Source organism: Neltuma alba, unplaced genomic scaffold (assembly GCF_004799145.2).
Source record: "Neltuma alba isolate B1F8T4 unplaced genomic scaffold, ASM479914v2 tig00010912_pilon, whole genome shotgun sequence".
NCBI classification, from domain to species: Eukaryota; Viridiplantae; Streptophyta; class Magnoliopsida; order Fabales; family Fabaceae; genus Neltuma; species Neltuma alba.
Window position 1 is genome coordinate 205,705 of NW_021635690.1, and position 14,735 is coordinate 220,439.

Below are 14,735 nucleotides of genomic sequence, written 5' to 3' on the forward strand. Positions count from 1 at the left end.
AGGTGTATTCTAGCTGAAATGCTACTTCATTTCTTTGAATTTGTTGTTTTTTCTGGTCCTTTGGTTTTATGCAGCATATGAATTACAGATTGCTTGGATTTAGGCTGAATGAAAGGAGATGCCCATGTGACATCGCCAAAGCTGTGCTTGATAAAGTCATTCAGGTATTTGTGCATTTCTGTTGTATCTTCATCATTTAAGAGTTAGGCTGTCACTTTCTTTGAATATTATTTTATCTTCTTGGGCCCTTTGTGGAACTAAAGCTAATAATCCCCTTCCATGCATTCCGAATAACTCAAAAAAAAAAAAAAAAAAAAAAAAGAAACAGATAAAAGGGCAGAGCCTGGAAAGCAAGCTAAAATAAAGCAAATAAATAAAGAGAATAGCGCTTGTGACTTCCAACACAAACTTATCAACTTCTATCTAAATGGATATAATCTTGTGATAAATCCACAAGTTTACATGTGAGAAGAAATAATTATATAAAATAATCCCAATCTCACATGGAAGTATGAAAACACTAAATCTTAATAAATGGGTCTGATTTAGGGAGATACCATGTGAATTTGGTGTGATCTCATCTCCATGATACTAATTATGATTTCACATCAGCAAATATCCTCCGTTGCTAGATTGTGTGATATATTTACGGCTGTCTCGTCAAAGCGGAGCTTGATAGATACTTCTAAGTCAATATGTGATTTGATCTAGTGATAGCAAAATTATTTGTCTATTTATAGTAAAGAGCATTTATTGCTGAAACGGAGAATGACGATTAGATCCCAAAGATTGATTCAATGATAGTTAGGTCCTCAACAAAATTTGTGTAGTCAACCTATTTCTTCATATCCATGTCTCTCCTGTTTTAATGGTGACAGCAGGTTGTTGAGCAGTATGATAGCTTACATCAGTACCTGAAGGTTGTAGATGCCTATGCAGATCTTATTCTTCAGAATGGAATGGTAAGTTTGAATGACTAGCCGCAATCCAATACCTACTAATGCCATCAAGAAAATTGGAGAATTTTTTTTCCTTTTATATTTCTTCAGAATGAAAGAAGCAACATATATGCAAAAGATCTCAGGGAAGAAGTCTGTTGGTGGATCCCATGAATTGAGAAATCATAAATGACGTCAGAGTTGAATTATAAGTTTGAATTAAGCAATCGTAAATGAATACAGGAGATCTGGACATAAGTCTGGTCAAAGGAAATTACTGGTTTTTCTTTCTGAAAGCGGTTGGGCTTTGTGAAAATACCTTATTTTATAAACAGCAGAAGAACTCGGACATGCAGAGGGGTAGAGATATCATAAACGGAATCGCACAGTTCTCTCAAGTAATGTGAGAATAATAGAATATAATGATTCTTGGGTTCTAGGAATAGTAAACAGATAACAGTATTAATTATAGAGCTTTAAAGGATAAATTAGGGTTATTTAGCCATCAGCCCAGCCAGACATAAGCCCATTTCCAACGCTTTCATTCATTCATTCTTTCCTTTTTTTTTTTCCTGAAAAAATAAATCACCTGCTTCACAGAAGATACATTTTAATTAGACCTTGAATGAGAGAAGTCATACTTGAATTTCTAGTCATAAATGAGATCAGAGTTGATTTTCAACAAACTCTTTTGTTTTCCCCTAAATTCGGTCCTTTATGCCAGGATAATCTTCTGGAGACCATTTTAGAAGGCATATCAAGACGTGCATATAAAGGGGTTATGGAAGATGAAATGCTAAGCCTGCAGTCTCTATTGGTGAAGCTTCTTTCTCATTTCAAATGCCTGGAAGATGTATTTTTGCTGGTATTTCCTATAGTATTGGATATTTTCCATCATCTATTTATTGGTCTATTTTCTTTACTTTTTCATACAACAAATAAATCCTAAAAGGTGATTGATTTCGTTATTGTTCTTTTATAGAATCACTTTCCTAAAATCTTAGATATAACGCACGGAAACACACGGAATGTTGTCTTTATGCACATGCTTGATATGGCAACGAGGTACCTTTTGTCCTGAAATCTATGTTCTTATTCCTAATTTATCTTCTTGTAAATGTTCTGATTTTCTAGGTCCTTTCAGATGTGGTCACCTCATTGGCACTGATACCGTCTTGCATTGTGCTATCTTTGTTCAATGTAGATATAGGAATGAAAATAAGGTTCTAACACACACACACACACGCACACGTACACGCACACGCACACGCACATATTTGCAAACTTACCAAATATACCAAAGCAAAATATCCTAGGAATACATACGAACCCTCATAATCCTTCCACCTCATTCATAGTGACCTGTGGTGTACCTCTAAAATAAGAGGCAGGAATGATAGAGATAGTTCATAACACTTGTCCATAAAAATTACTCAAATTGAGTCTTTTGTCTTGTAAAGTAACAATCAACTTAAAATGCTTGGTGCTCACAAAAAACTAGATCGGAAGCAATATTCATCACTTCTTAGCTGTCACAAATCAACTCCATTTGATTACGACTTTCAACCTCAATTCTCAATGTAATTTTCTGAATAGTACGCTGTACTATTTACTGAATGAGGGTTTACATAATATATAGCGTAAAAGGAATAAACCTAATTAATGTAAATATGATCACATCCCCTAAATTCCTCCTAAAGATAAGGAAATAATGATAATGGTTAGATTTTGTCAGAATCTAACCGTTACAAGAGATACACCTATTTAATGCTAGGAGATTCTAGGAGATTGGGTTAAAACTATTAGTGGGCTTTTGGCAGCCAGCCCATTCCCACACTCCCCCTCAAGCTGGTGGATAGATATTAATCATTCCCAACTTGTTTTTAAGGCCTTCAAACATCTCGAGTTAGGGACTTTGTCTTCACACCTACAATTTGATTTCTTGTGGTTATGTGGGCAAGGTCAATTATCTTGTTGTCAATCTTTTCCTTAATGAAATGGCAATCTATCTCCATATGTTTTGTACGATCATGATGTATGGGATTATTGGTAATTTTTATTGCGGAGATGTTATCACGCCAAACCTTTATCGGTGTGTGTCCTCAATTCTTAATTCCTTAAGAAGTCTTACTAGCCATCTTCCTTCGCAAATGCCTAGGGCTAAGGCCTTATATTTTGATTCTGCTGAACTTCTTGAAACAACGAGTTGCTTTTTGCTCCTCCAAGGGACTAGGTTTCCCCATACATACGAGCAATAGCTAGTAGTAGACTGTCTATCCTTTTTCGAACTTGCCCAGTCAGCATCTGTAAAGAGCTCAACTTTTCTGGAATCTCCTTTTGCAAAAAACAGCCCTTGTCCTGGTGTTTTCTTTAGGTATCTTAGGATTCTGTAGACTGTTGTGATGTGTTCCTTTTGAGGGTTACTTGAGAACTGACTAACCACACTAACAGGGTAGTAAATATCAGGCCTTGCATGGGATAAATAGATGAATTTCCCTGCCTTTGATATCTCACCTTGTTTACTGCTTTTCCGTTTGGCTTGATTGTTAGCTTTTGATTTAGCTCCATAGGCATGTTAGCATGTTGTGCACCCAACATCCCTATTTCTCTAGGAGATCTAGTGTATATTTTTGTTGAGATACACTTATCCCTTTTTTTGTCCAAGCCACTTTCATGCCAAGGAAATACCTTAACTGACCAAGGTCCTTAATCTCAAATTTGGTTGCTAGACTTTCTTTTAGTTTTGCAATTTCATTCTCATCATTACATGTCAAAACTATATCATCAACATATACAATGAGTGCAGTTAGTTTGTCACCACAGTGTTTAATAAATATGAAGATTTATAAACTTTCCCAACTGTTTTTTTGTTTCTCATCCCTTGGGGAATTGTCATATAAACCTCTTCCTCTAAATCATCGTTAAGAAAAGAATTTTTAATATCAAGTTGGTGTAATGGCCAACTAAATTTACGATAAGAGAACATTTACAGTATTAATTTTTGCTACAGGTGCAAAGGTTTTTTGGTAATCTATTCCATAGGTTTGAGTAAATCCCCTAGCTATTAAGCTTGCCTTATATTTGTTTATACTTTCATCAGGATTATATTTCACAGTGAATAACCAATTGCTACTTATCATCGATTTACCTTTTGGCAATGTTATAATTTTCCAAGGTCCATTTTTATGTAAGGCTCTTAGTTCTTCCTCAATGGCTTGCTTCCAATTAGAGTCTGAGATGGCCTCATTGAGGCTTTTAGGAATTTTCACACTTTCTACATTGGCCACAAAAGTTTTAAGGTGAGGAGAAAGCTTACTATAAGACGTATACTTACTGATGGGGCATTGAGTGCAGCTTCTCTTTCCTTTCCTTAGAGCAATAGGCCAATGGAGGTCTTCAAGACTTTGTTCAGTAGTTGAGTCACGGTGCTGTGTGGGCTTAGTAATGGGTCTTTCTTCACTGTTTTGTTGTTCTGTGTTGGCAATTCAGTCTAATGGGCCTTGGGCCTAAAAACCCTAGATCTCAAAATCAGATTTGATCATATCTTATCTTGCTGTTTAATTTCTGTTTATTAGGAAGATTATGATTATTATGTTGATTGTATTCAGAATATTATCTATCCCTAGTATCTCGACCAGATCCTTGGAATATCGGCCTAATAACCTCTCTAGGTAAGGGACCTGTATCTATTTAAAGAGTTTCACATTATTCGAATAAAGTAATCTATTCAGAATCATAAGAATTCCTCATGGTATCAAAGCAGAGATGATCATATCCGGTATTGGATTCAACAATGAGGGGCCAACCAACCCTAGGGTTCCAAGAACTAACCCATCAGGTCTGAACGCAGTAGCAACTGGCTCCACCAGTCATCAAAATTTGATTGAGTCCAATCTGGCCTCTATCACTATTCATCGACTCAATGGAGAGAACTACATGCAATGGTCCTCTAGCATACGCCTATACATTATGGGCAAAGGAAAATATGAATATTTGATCGGAGGGATTCAGAAACCAGCTCAAGACAACAAAAAATACCCTATGTGGGAAGTTGAAAATTCCATGGTGCAAGCTTGGTTGATCAATTCCAGATCGCTAAAGAGGTGTGGGATGCAGCCAGAGATATGTTCGCTAGACTCAAAAACAAAGTAGCTATTTTGGAAATAGAAAGATTCCTTCATGATTTCAAGAAAGGTAATCTTTCTGTGATCCAATACTACATTGATTTAGTGGTTCAGTAGCAGCAATTGGATATGTATGAGACCTATGACTAGAAGTGTGCTGGTGATGCTGCACTCTACACAAAAATAAAGGAAGAAAAAAGGGTTTTTAAGTTCTTGCTTGGACTGGATGCCTGCTTTGAAGAAGTACGAGGCAGAATAATGGGTCTTGACTCCCTACCACCCCGAAGGGAAGTATTTTTCATCGTGAGAAATGAAGAAAGCAGAAAGAAACTTACTACCCAGAGTCAAAGATTGAACTTGATCAACCAAATGCATTTGCATCAAAAGGGGCAGTTCAAGATGACTCAAGGACACAAAATAAGTGGTGTGACCATTGTAGGGAAAAAGGGCATACTATGGAGACTTGTTGGAAATTACATGGCAACCCTCTGAAAAAAGGGAGACAGGATGGTTGAGGGTATTCCAGCACTATTGAGAACAATAATGAGCTAGAATTCAGTAAGGAAGAACTAGATCTGTTTCGTAGATTCTTAGAGAAACATAACTCACAAGAGACAACTGTTGTAGTTGGTTATATTGTTCATACAAGTAAAACCATATTAGTGCTAAAAATTGATAGACATCACTCAAGACTATGGATTGTGGATTTAAGGGCAACCAACCATATGACCGGAAACAAAGAACTCGTGACTAACATAAGACCATGCCCTATGAATATCCTAGTAAAAGTAGCTAATGGTAAAGCCTTGAGAGTTGAAGGCCTCGGCACAGCCTTTATAACTCCTGAGATAGTGTTACATAATGTCTTCTATACACCTGGCTTAAAATGCAGTTTATTGTCTGTTATAACTATGACCCAAAATCAAAATTGTGATATTCACTTCTCTGCGGTTAAATGTGTTTTTCAGGACCCGAAGAAAGGGAAGACAATTGGCACAGCTGAGATCCTTGAAGACCTCTACTGTTTGGAAGTTCAAGAGCATCATCAATCCAGGGCAAATCATGTGAAGTTACCTTCTGTTTTTTCTGCTACTTCAAAGAATAAAGAAGTGTTGTTATTGCACTATAGGCTAGGCATCCTGATTTCCGATACATGTCAAAAATGTTTCCACATCTTTTGAATAAGAGTGATCTCTTTCTTACCTGCAAGGTGTGCCAATTTTCAAAACAAACTAAAGCCACCTACAAACCACACTCACATGAATACTCAAAACCATTTAATCTAATTCATAGTGACATTTGGAGACCATCTCGGATTCCTTCCCTCACTCATGCTAAATGGTTTGTTAGTTTCATCGATGATCACACACACCTAACCTAGGTATTTCTCATGAAAGACAAATCTGACCTACCTGAAATTTTCATAAAATTCCATAGAATGATTTCCACCCAATTTCAAACCCAAATCCTCACCCTCCACGGTGACAATAGCCACGGATACATGAGCCATACATTTCAACAATGCCTTGGCAACCATGGGATAGTTTACCAAACCAATTGTGTTGACACACTTCAACAAAATGGGACTGCTGAGCGGAAAAATAGACACATGCTAGAAGTTACCCGTTCATTCATGATCACCCATAATGTTCCTAAGCAATATTAGGGAGAAGTTATTCTTATTGCCGTACACTTGATCATAGACTACCTTCCAAAACTCTAAACTTTCAAACCCAAATTAGTCTTCTCACCAAATCCTACCCTGCAAATTCACTAACATATGATCTTCCCTTTCAGGTTTTTGGGTGTACTGTGTATATTTACCATAGGCAAGGGGGCAAACTTGATCCTAAAGCTCTCAAATGCATCTTTCTAGGCTACTCCTCCACCCAAAAAGGGTACAGGTGCTATTCACCAATTCTATCGAAATTTTTTGTTACAATGGATAAGTTTGTTGAAAACCAAGCCTACTATCCTAGTTCCCCCATTCAGGGGGAGAGCTTTAGAAGCGAACAGAAGTTCCACTATAGTGACAAAACATCTACCTTGAATGCAACCCCACCACAGACTTCCACACCTACCATACCTAACATTCTAGAACCAAAAACAGACCCTGGAATTCCAAAACCCGAAACAGACCCTGAAACTCTAGTACTAGCACTTGACATCCCAGAAACTGTGCCAGCCAATATTTCCTCTCCTCCCGAATCCAGTCACAGTATCCCTATTTTTCCTATAGTGCCTAACGATACACTACAGGGAATGGAAATAGACGAATCTGATGGGGACACTGATCAGCTCGAGGAAGAACATAGTCCAAACAGTGGGGATCCTCCTAGTTCTGGGCCAAGTCAAGCGTCAACCCAAATTTCAGACCTTGATGATCTTGGGTGGCCAATTACTCTAAGAAAGAGGGTAAGACAGTACACTTTACATCCAATCAGTCATTTTGTTTCCTATGACAAGTTATCTCCGTGCATGAAAAGCTTTGTGTCTAAGGTTGACAAGGATCAAACACATTCAAGCTTCAATGAAGCTCTCAAGGATCCTAGATGGAAGGTAGCTATTAGTGAAGAACTACAAGCTCTCAACAAAAATCAAACTTGGGAAGTAGTAACTCTTCCTCAGGGAAAGAAAGGTGTGGAATGCAAATGGGTCTTTACTACCAAACACAGTCCTGATGGCTCTGTAAGTAAGTTCAAGGCACGACTGGTAGCAAAAGGTTTTGCTCAAACTGAAGGAATTGATTACCAAGAAACATTTGCACTAGTAGCAAAGTTAAATACCATAAGGATTTTGCTATCCTTAACTGTCAATCTTGATTGGCCACTCTATCAATTAGACGTCAAAAAGGCCTTCCTAAATGCAAACCTTGAAGGAGAAGTGTATATGAGAATACCAGAAGGGCTTCTTGAACACGAAAGTACAAAAAAAGGCATACAGGTTGTATAAATCTCTTTACGGCCTTAAACAATCCCCGAAGGCATGGTTTAAAAGGTTCACAAGGGTGGTGAAGGAATCTGGTTACATACAGTGTTAGTCAGATCACACACTGCTTGTTAAACATTCACAAGGAAAGGTATTAATTTTAATAGTATATGTTGATGATATTGTGATAATAGGGAATAATACTGAAGAAATAGCAAGATTGGAAAAGACCTTGGCCACCGCATTTGAGGTTAAAGACCTAGGGAGCCTAAGATATTTCTTTGGAATGGAGATTGCCAGATCAAAAGAAGGAATCTCAGTCTCAGAAAGGAAATATACATTGGATTTACTCAAAAAAACTGGTATGTTGGGAGCTAAGCCATCACCTACTCCTATGGATCCATTTGTTAACTTAGAGTACAAGAAAGACGGTGTACCTGTTGATGCAGAAAGGTACAAACGTCTGGTTAGGAAACTTATTTATATATCACACACCAGACCAGACATAAGCTATGCTGTGGGAATTATTAGTCAATTCTCATCACAACCACAAGAAGACCATATGGAGGCCATCTATACTATCCTTCGGTATCTAAAAATCACACCTGGAAGAGGAGTATTTTTTAAAAAGGGAGTGTCAAGGAACATGGTAGTATATATAGATGCTAACCATGGAAGAACCAGAGTTGACGGAAGATCAACAGGGGGATATTTCACCTCTGTTTGGGGAAACCTTATAACATGGAGAAGTGAAAAACAGACTGTTGTTTCTAGAAGTAGTGCAGAAGCAGAACTGAGAGCATTGGCTAATGGAGTGTGTGAAGGAATGTGGATACTACGAGTCCTAAGGGAACTCAAGATAGAGGTAGACACACCAATTAAGCTATGGTGTGATAGTATGTCAGCAATTCAATGGTTCATAACCCAGTTCATCATGATAGAACAAAAAATGTTGACATTGATCGACATTTTATAAAGGAAAAGATTGAATCCAAAATCATTGACTTGTCACATGTAAATTCTGGGTCACAAGTAGCAGATGTTCTTACAAAACCATTAGATCAGGTTAAATTTGTAAGATTCAGAGACAAGTTGGACATGGTGGACATCTACTTGCCAGCTTAGGGGGGAGTATTGGTGATTCAGTCTAATGGGCCTTGGGCCTAAAAACCCTAGATCTCAAAATCAAATTTGATCTGATCTTATCTCACTGTTTAATTTCTTTTTATTAGGAAGATTATGATTATTATGTTGATAGTATTCAAAATATCATCTATCCCTAGTATCTCAGCTAGATCCCTAGAATATCGGCCTAATAACCTCTCTAGGTAAGGGACTTGTATCTATTTAAAGAGTTTCACATCATGCGAATAAAGTAATCTATTCAGAATCATAAGAATTCCTTATCTTGTAACATTAATTGTTTGTTCTATCATAGTTTCTGGCATAATCTGATCATGAACAGAATTTAGAGGTTCGAAGGGATTTGTATCATGAATAACAGATCTGGTTGGCGTAGTTTCAGTATTGTTTGTAGTTTGTTCAAGGTTGTTTTGGGAGATGTTGGTTGGTTCTATAGGTTCAACAACAACAACAGCAACAAGCTTTATCCTACTAGGTGTGGTCGGCTACATGAATCACACGACGCTATCGTGCTCTGTCAATAACCCAGTCCTTATATGTTGTTGACCAGGAGGTCTCATTCAATGACTTCATTAAGCTTTTTTTCTGGGTCTTCCTCTATCCCTTTTTATGGAACTCCATATTGCTTGATCTACCCTTCTCATTGGGGCCTCCAATGGCCTTCTCTACACATGTCCAAACCATCTTAAGCGATTTTCAATCATTTTCTCTTGGATAGGTGTCACATCGACTCTTGCCTTGATATTTTCATTTCGAATCCTATCTTTTTTTGTATGACTACACGTCAATCTCAACATCCTTATTTCTGCTACCCCGACTTTGTGTTCTTGTTTTTCCTTTATTGCCCAACATTCACTACCATACAACATAGCTGGTCTTATAGCAGTTCGATAAAATTTTCCTTTAAGCTTCTCAGGTACCTTATCGCAAATAACTCCGGTAGTTTTCCTCCACTTTAACCAGCTAGCTTGTATTTTATAAGAAACGTCTCCATCAATTTTTCCATCCTCGTGTATAATGGATCCTAGGTATTTAAACTTTGATACTTGAGGAATGATTTGATCCCCCATCTTCACCTCCAAATCCCCATTGCCTTGTCTCCTCCTAAAATTACAATACATATATTTTGTTTTGCTCCTGCTCAAGTGGAAACTTTTCGACTTCAAAGTCCTTCTCCATAACTCCAATCTAGTGTTAATCTCTTCTTTTGATTCCGCCATGAGAACTATGTCATCTACGAAGAGCATGGACTTAAGGATTCTTTCTTAAATAGGTTTAGTTAGAACATCTAGAACAATGTTAAACAAGTATGGACTCAAAGAAGATCCTTGATATAGGCCAATCTTAATAGGAAAGTCCTTTGTCTCACCTCCAGACGTTCTTACACTGGTAGTTACCCCCTCATACATATCTTGTATGGCTTTGATATAAACAACCCGTACACCTTTCTTTTCCAAAGTCTTCCACATTACTTCTCTTAGCAAGCGATCATAAGCCTTTTCCAGGTCAATAAAAACCATATGTAAATCCCTTCTTTTACTCCTATATCTTTTTATTAACCCCTTTAGTAAATAGATTGCTTCTAATGTGGATCTTTCTGGTATAAATCCAAATTGGTTTTCCAAAATAGAAGTCTCTAACCTCAACCTATATTCCATTACTTTTTCCCACAACTTCATTGTATGACTCATAAGTTTTATCCCTCTGTAGCTTGTATAGTTTTGAATGTCTCCTTTATTCTTGTAAATAGGAACTAAAATGCTTCTCCTCTAGTCATCCGACATATTCTTAGAGCGTAAAATTTCATTAAAAAGCTTGGTCAGCTACATCTCACCCTCATTGCCTAAATATTTCCAAACTTCAATAGGGATACCATTAGGCCCAATGGCTTCACCTTTGTCCATTTTCTTAAGAGCTGCCCTAACCTCTCCGATACGGATCCTGTGGTAAAAAGTCAAATTCCGATCATCTTCGTTAATTACCAAGTCCTGTAAGTCCTGAGTCGTATAATTGCTTCCCTCATTAAACAGCTTGTAAAAGTAAGCCTCCCATCTATTCTTAATATCACCATCAGTAACTAGCATTTTATCATCTTTATCCTTTATACACTTTACTTGGTCCAGATCTTTCTTTTTCCTCTCCTTTTGCTTCGCAATCTTGTTAATACTTCTTTCTCCTGTCTTTGTTCCTAACACTTGATAAAACCCCTCATAAACTTTAGTACGTGTTTCTCTCATTGCTCTCTTCATCTCTTTTTTAGCCAACTGAATACTTTTCCCAGTTTTCTACACTATTGCACGAATGTATAGCCTTAAAACAATCTCTTTTTTGTCTGACTTTCTCTTGCACACTCTTATCCCACCACCAAGTCTCCTTATTTCTCTGACCAGGACCTTTGGATTCTCCTAAAATTGCTTTAGCTACTAAAGGAACCCTTGTAGCTATCTCTTCTCTCATCATGTTTGCATTTCCCTGCAACTCCGAAATCCCTTCCTTCAAAAGGGTCCTTTTGGATAAATCCTGCTTCTCACCTTAAACTGTCACCACTTAACCCTGGGTTTTCCCACTTGATAGTACTTTTGTGTGGTAGTCTTAAAGCGTATATCAAGGATAAGTACTCTATGTTGGGCAGTCACCCATTTCTCGGAATCACTTTGCAATTAGTACACAGTCTTCTCTCTGGATTCTTAACCAAAAAGAAATCAATCTGTGATTTTGAGGCACCATTTTTGTACGTGATTAAATGCTCATTTCGCTTCTTAAAACAAGTGTTGACAATCTTGAGATTATATGCAAGAGAAAAGTCGAGAATAGATTGTCCTCTACTATTAAGCCCTCCAAAACCAAAACTACCATGAACCCTGCTGAATTGTCCTGCTTCCTCACTGACATGTCCATTAAGATCCCCACCGATAAATTTTTTTTCTTTGAGTGGTAGGCTTTGAACCAACTCCTCCATATCTTCCCAGAACTTATCTTTAAGGTGTGCCTCTGCCCCAACTTGAGGTGTATAGGCACTAATGATATTGATAGTATCCTTTCCAGCAATTACTTTTAAAGATATTATTCTGTTCTCAAACCTTTTAACCCCTATCACGTTTTTTTTTTCATGTTCCATCAACGATGATACCAACCTCATTCCTTGCCCTCACCTTTCCTGTGTACCAAAGTTTACACTCTCCAAGTTCCTTGGCAACTTCTCCAGTCCATTTGGTTTTTTGGAGGCACAAGATATTAATCCTTCTGTCCCTCATAACTCCTGCTACTTCCATAGATTTCTCATTTAGCGTCCCAATATTCCAAGTGCTAAATCTAGTCTTGGTCTTATGAACTAACTTCTTTAACCTCCTCCATCCAAGAGAGTGCGGTAGCCTCGCTCATTTAACACTATACTTGGGCGATTTTAAGGTTCCATATGGTCTATTGGTTCTATAGGTTCCTCAGGAAGATTTTGAGGGTCCGTAAGGTCTAGGTTGTTTAAGAAGGTGGTCTGTTGGCTAGAATGATCACAAATTATCCAGTTACTTTTCTAGTTCTCCCCCTGAGTGGATGATTTGGGGTAACGTGGCATGTTTCCTGCAAGCTTAGTGTTCATAGTAATATAAAATTTATTTGTAAGAGGAGTATAGCATTTATACCCCTTTTGGTTTGAAGAGTAGCCCAGAACAATACATATAATGTCTCTAGGGTCCAATTTCCTACCATGTTCATTGTAGACAAAAACAATGCACCCAGAAACTTCTTTGGAAGAGAGGTAACAGGGGATGAATTTGGATAAAAAGAAAGAAGTTGTTGTAGGGGGGTTTGAAAATTTAAAACTGGAAGGCATTCCATTTATTAAATGGGCAGCGGTAAGTATAGCATCTCCCCAAAAACAATTAGGAACATTCCTTTCAAACATAAGTGCTCTAACTACTTCAAGAAGATGTCTATTTTTTCTTTCAGAGACTCTATTCTGTTCTGGAGAATAAGGACATGAAGTTTCATGATGAATACCATTGGACACAAAAAAATTTGTAAAGGAAGAATTTAAATATCCTTTCGCATTATCTATTCTAAAGATTTGAATAGTTTAGCATAATTGGTTTTTAATAAAGGTATAGAATTGCTGAAAAATAGGGAAAACTTTAGATTTATTTTTCATAAGAAATACCCTAGTCTTGTATGATTGTCAATAAATGTAACAAACTAATGAGCCTTGGACATTGTTTCAAATTTAGAGAGACCTCAAACATCACTATGTTTAATATAAAAAAGGTGAGAAGGAGTATAAGGGTGACTAGGATAGGGATTGCGAACTTGTTTTGCCAAATAGCAGGTGTCACAGTGAAATTCGTTAATAGATTTCTTGTTAATATTTGGAAATAAAATTTGCATATAGTGAAAACCAGGGTGGCCTAACCTAGAGTGTTACAACATTATTTCATCAAGAGTCATGGTAGATAAAGCAGCAGTGCAAATTGATTTATTTGAGGAAATGCCTTGGATATAATAAAGCTCATTCCACACTTTAGCAGTGCCAATCCTCTTCCCTAATACCAAGTCCTGAAAGACACAACCAGTATTGTTAAAAGTAATAAGACAGTGCAGTTGGTCAGCGGCTTGTTTTACGGACAGCAAGCTACATCCAATGTTCAGGACACACAAAACATTGTGTAATACAATATCTGTTGAAATTTCAACAATTCCTGAGCCTTGAACTTTAGCAAACTGGCCATTAGCAGCTTCCACAATTTTATGATCAGAGTGGTTACAAAATTCGATGAACATTTCCTTAAAACTAGTAATATGGTGAGTGGCACCAGAGTCAATAAAACAAAGATTTTTAGAAGTAGTTATACTACTAAAGACATGGGTGAGGGTAGTACCTGCACGGGCTGGAGTGACAGAGGGGGTAGAAGTCTCACTAGCTGGGCCATAAGTGAGATGCCTATCTAAAAATTTACACAGGAGTAGTAACTCTTCATGGCTCATAGGCTCTGGGACAGCAGGAGGGCCAACTAGTGGGCCCTTACTTCTAGGTTTGCCTTTCTATTTATTGTTGGGAGGCTTGTCATGTAGCTTCCAGCACACTTCTCTAGTATGACCATTTTTGTGACAGTGATCACACCACTTGGAAGGCTTTTTGGCTTTTGTGTCACTTTGAGAACCATGGACAGCAAAGGCAAAGGAGTTAATAGGGACAGCAGAGGGGTTAACGAGTACCTTCCTGCTTTCCTCAAATTTGATAGTATTGAATGCTTCGAGCAAAGATGGGAGAGGCTTGAGACTTATAATTCTAGCCCGAACATTCTCATAGGAGTCATTGAGTCCATGCAAAAACTTGTAACAGCGTTCTTGGTCTACTAATTTCCTATAGTACATGGTTGTAGCAGTACTCACCAATTCATGGACCTCATGGAGGTTTATTTGCTGCCAAAATTTCATTAGAGTAGTATAATACTCCCTCCGTTCCTTATTATAAGAGACATTTGATACTTATGGCATGTTCCTATATATAAGAGACACTTACAAGTTGTCTCTACTTTTTTGTGTTGATTTACTATTTTACCCATATTTATTATCCCCAACTCACACTCTCTCTCCCTCCTACTTCTCTTTC

The 14,735-nt window shown here is 37.5% G+C and overlaps 1 protein-coding gene across 1 annotated transcript in view; it reads left to right on the plus strand.

The window, feature by feature from the left end:
• The window catches only part of LOC114759885 (VPS35 endosomal protein sorting factor-like), a 48,068-nt gene that overhangs the window by 20,403 nt on the left and 12,930 nt on the right, over positions 1-14,735 (plus strand). Inside the window, exons 11-14 of the mRNA XM_028949111.1 lie at positions 75-164; positions 882-962; positions 1,663-1,803; positions 1,921-2,003. Coding sequence (XP_028804944.1) covers positions 75-164; positions 882-962; positions 1,663-1,803; positions 1,921-2,003 — 395 coding nt within the window. The remainder of the gene's footprint in view (positions 1-74; positions 165-881; positions 963-1,662; positions 1,804-1,920; positions 2,004-14,735) is intronic.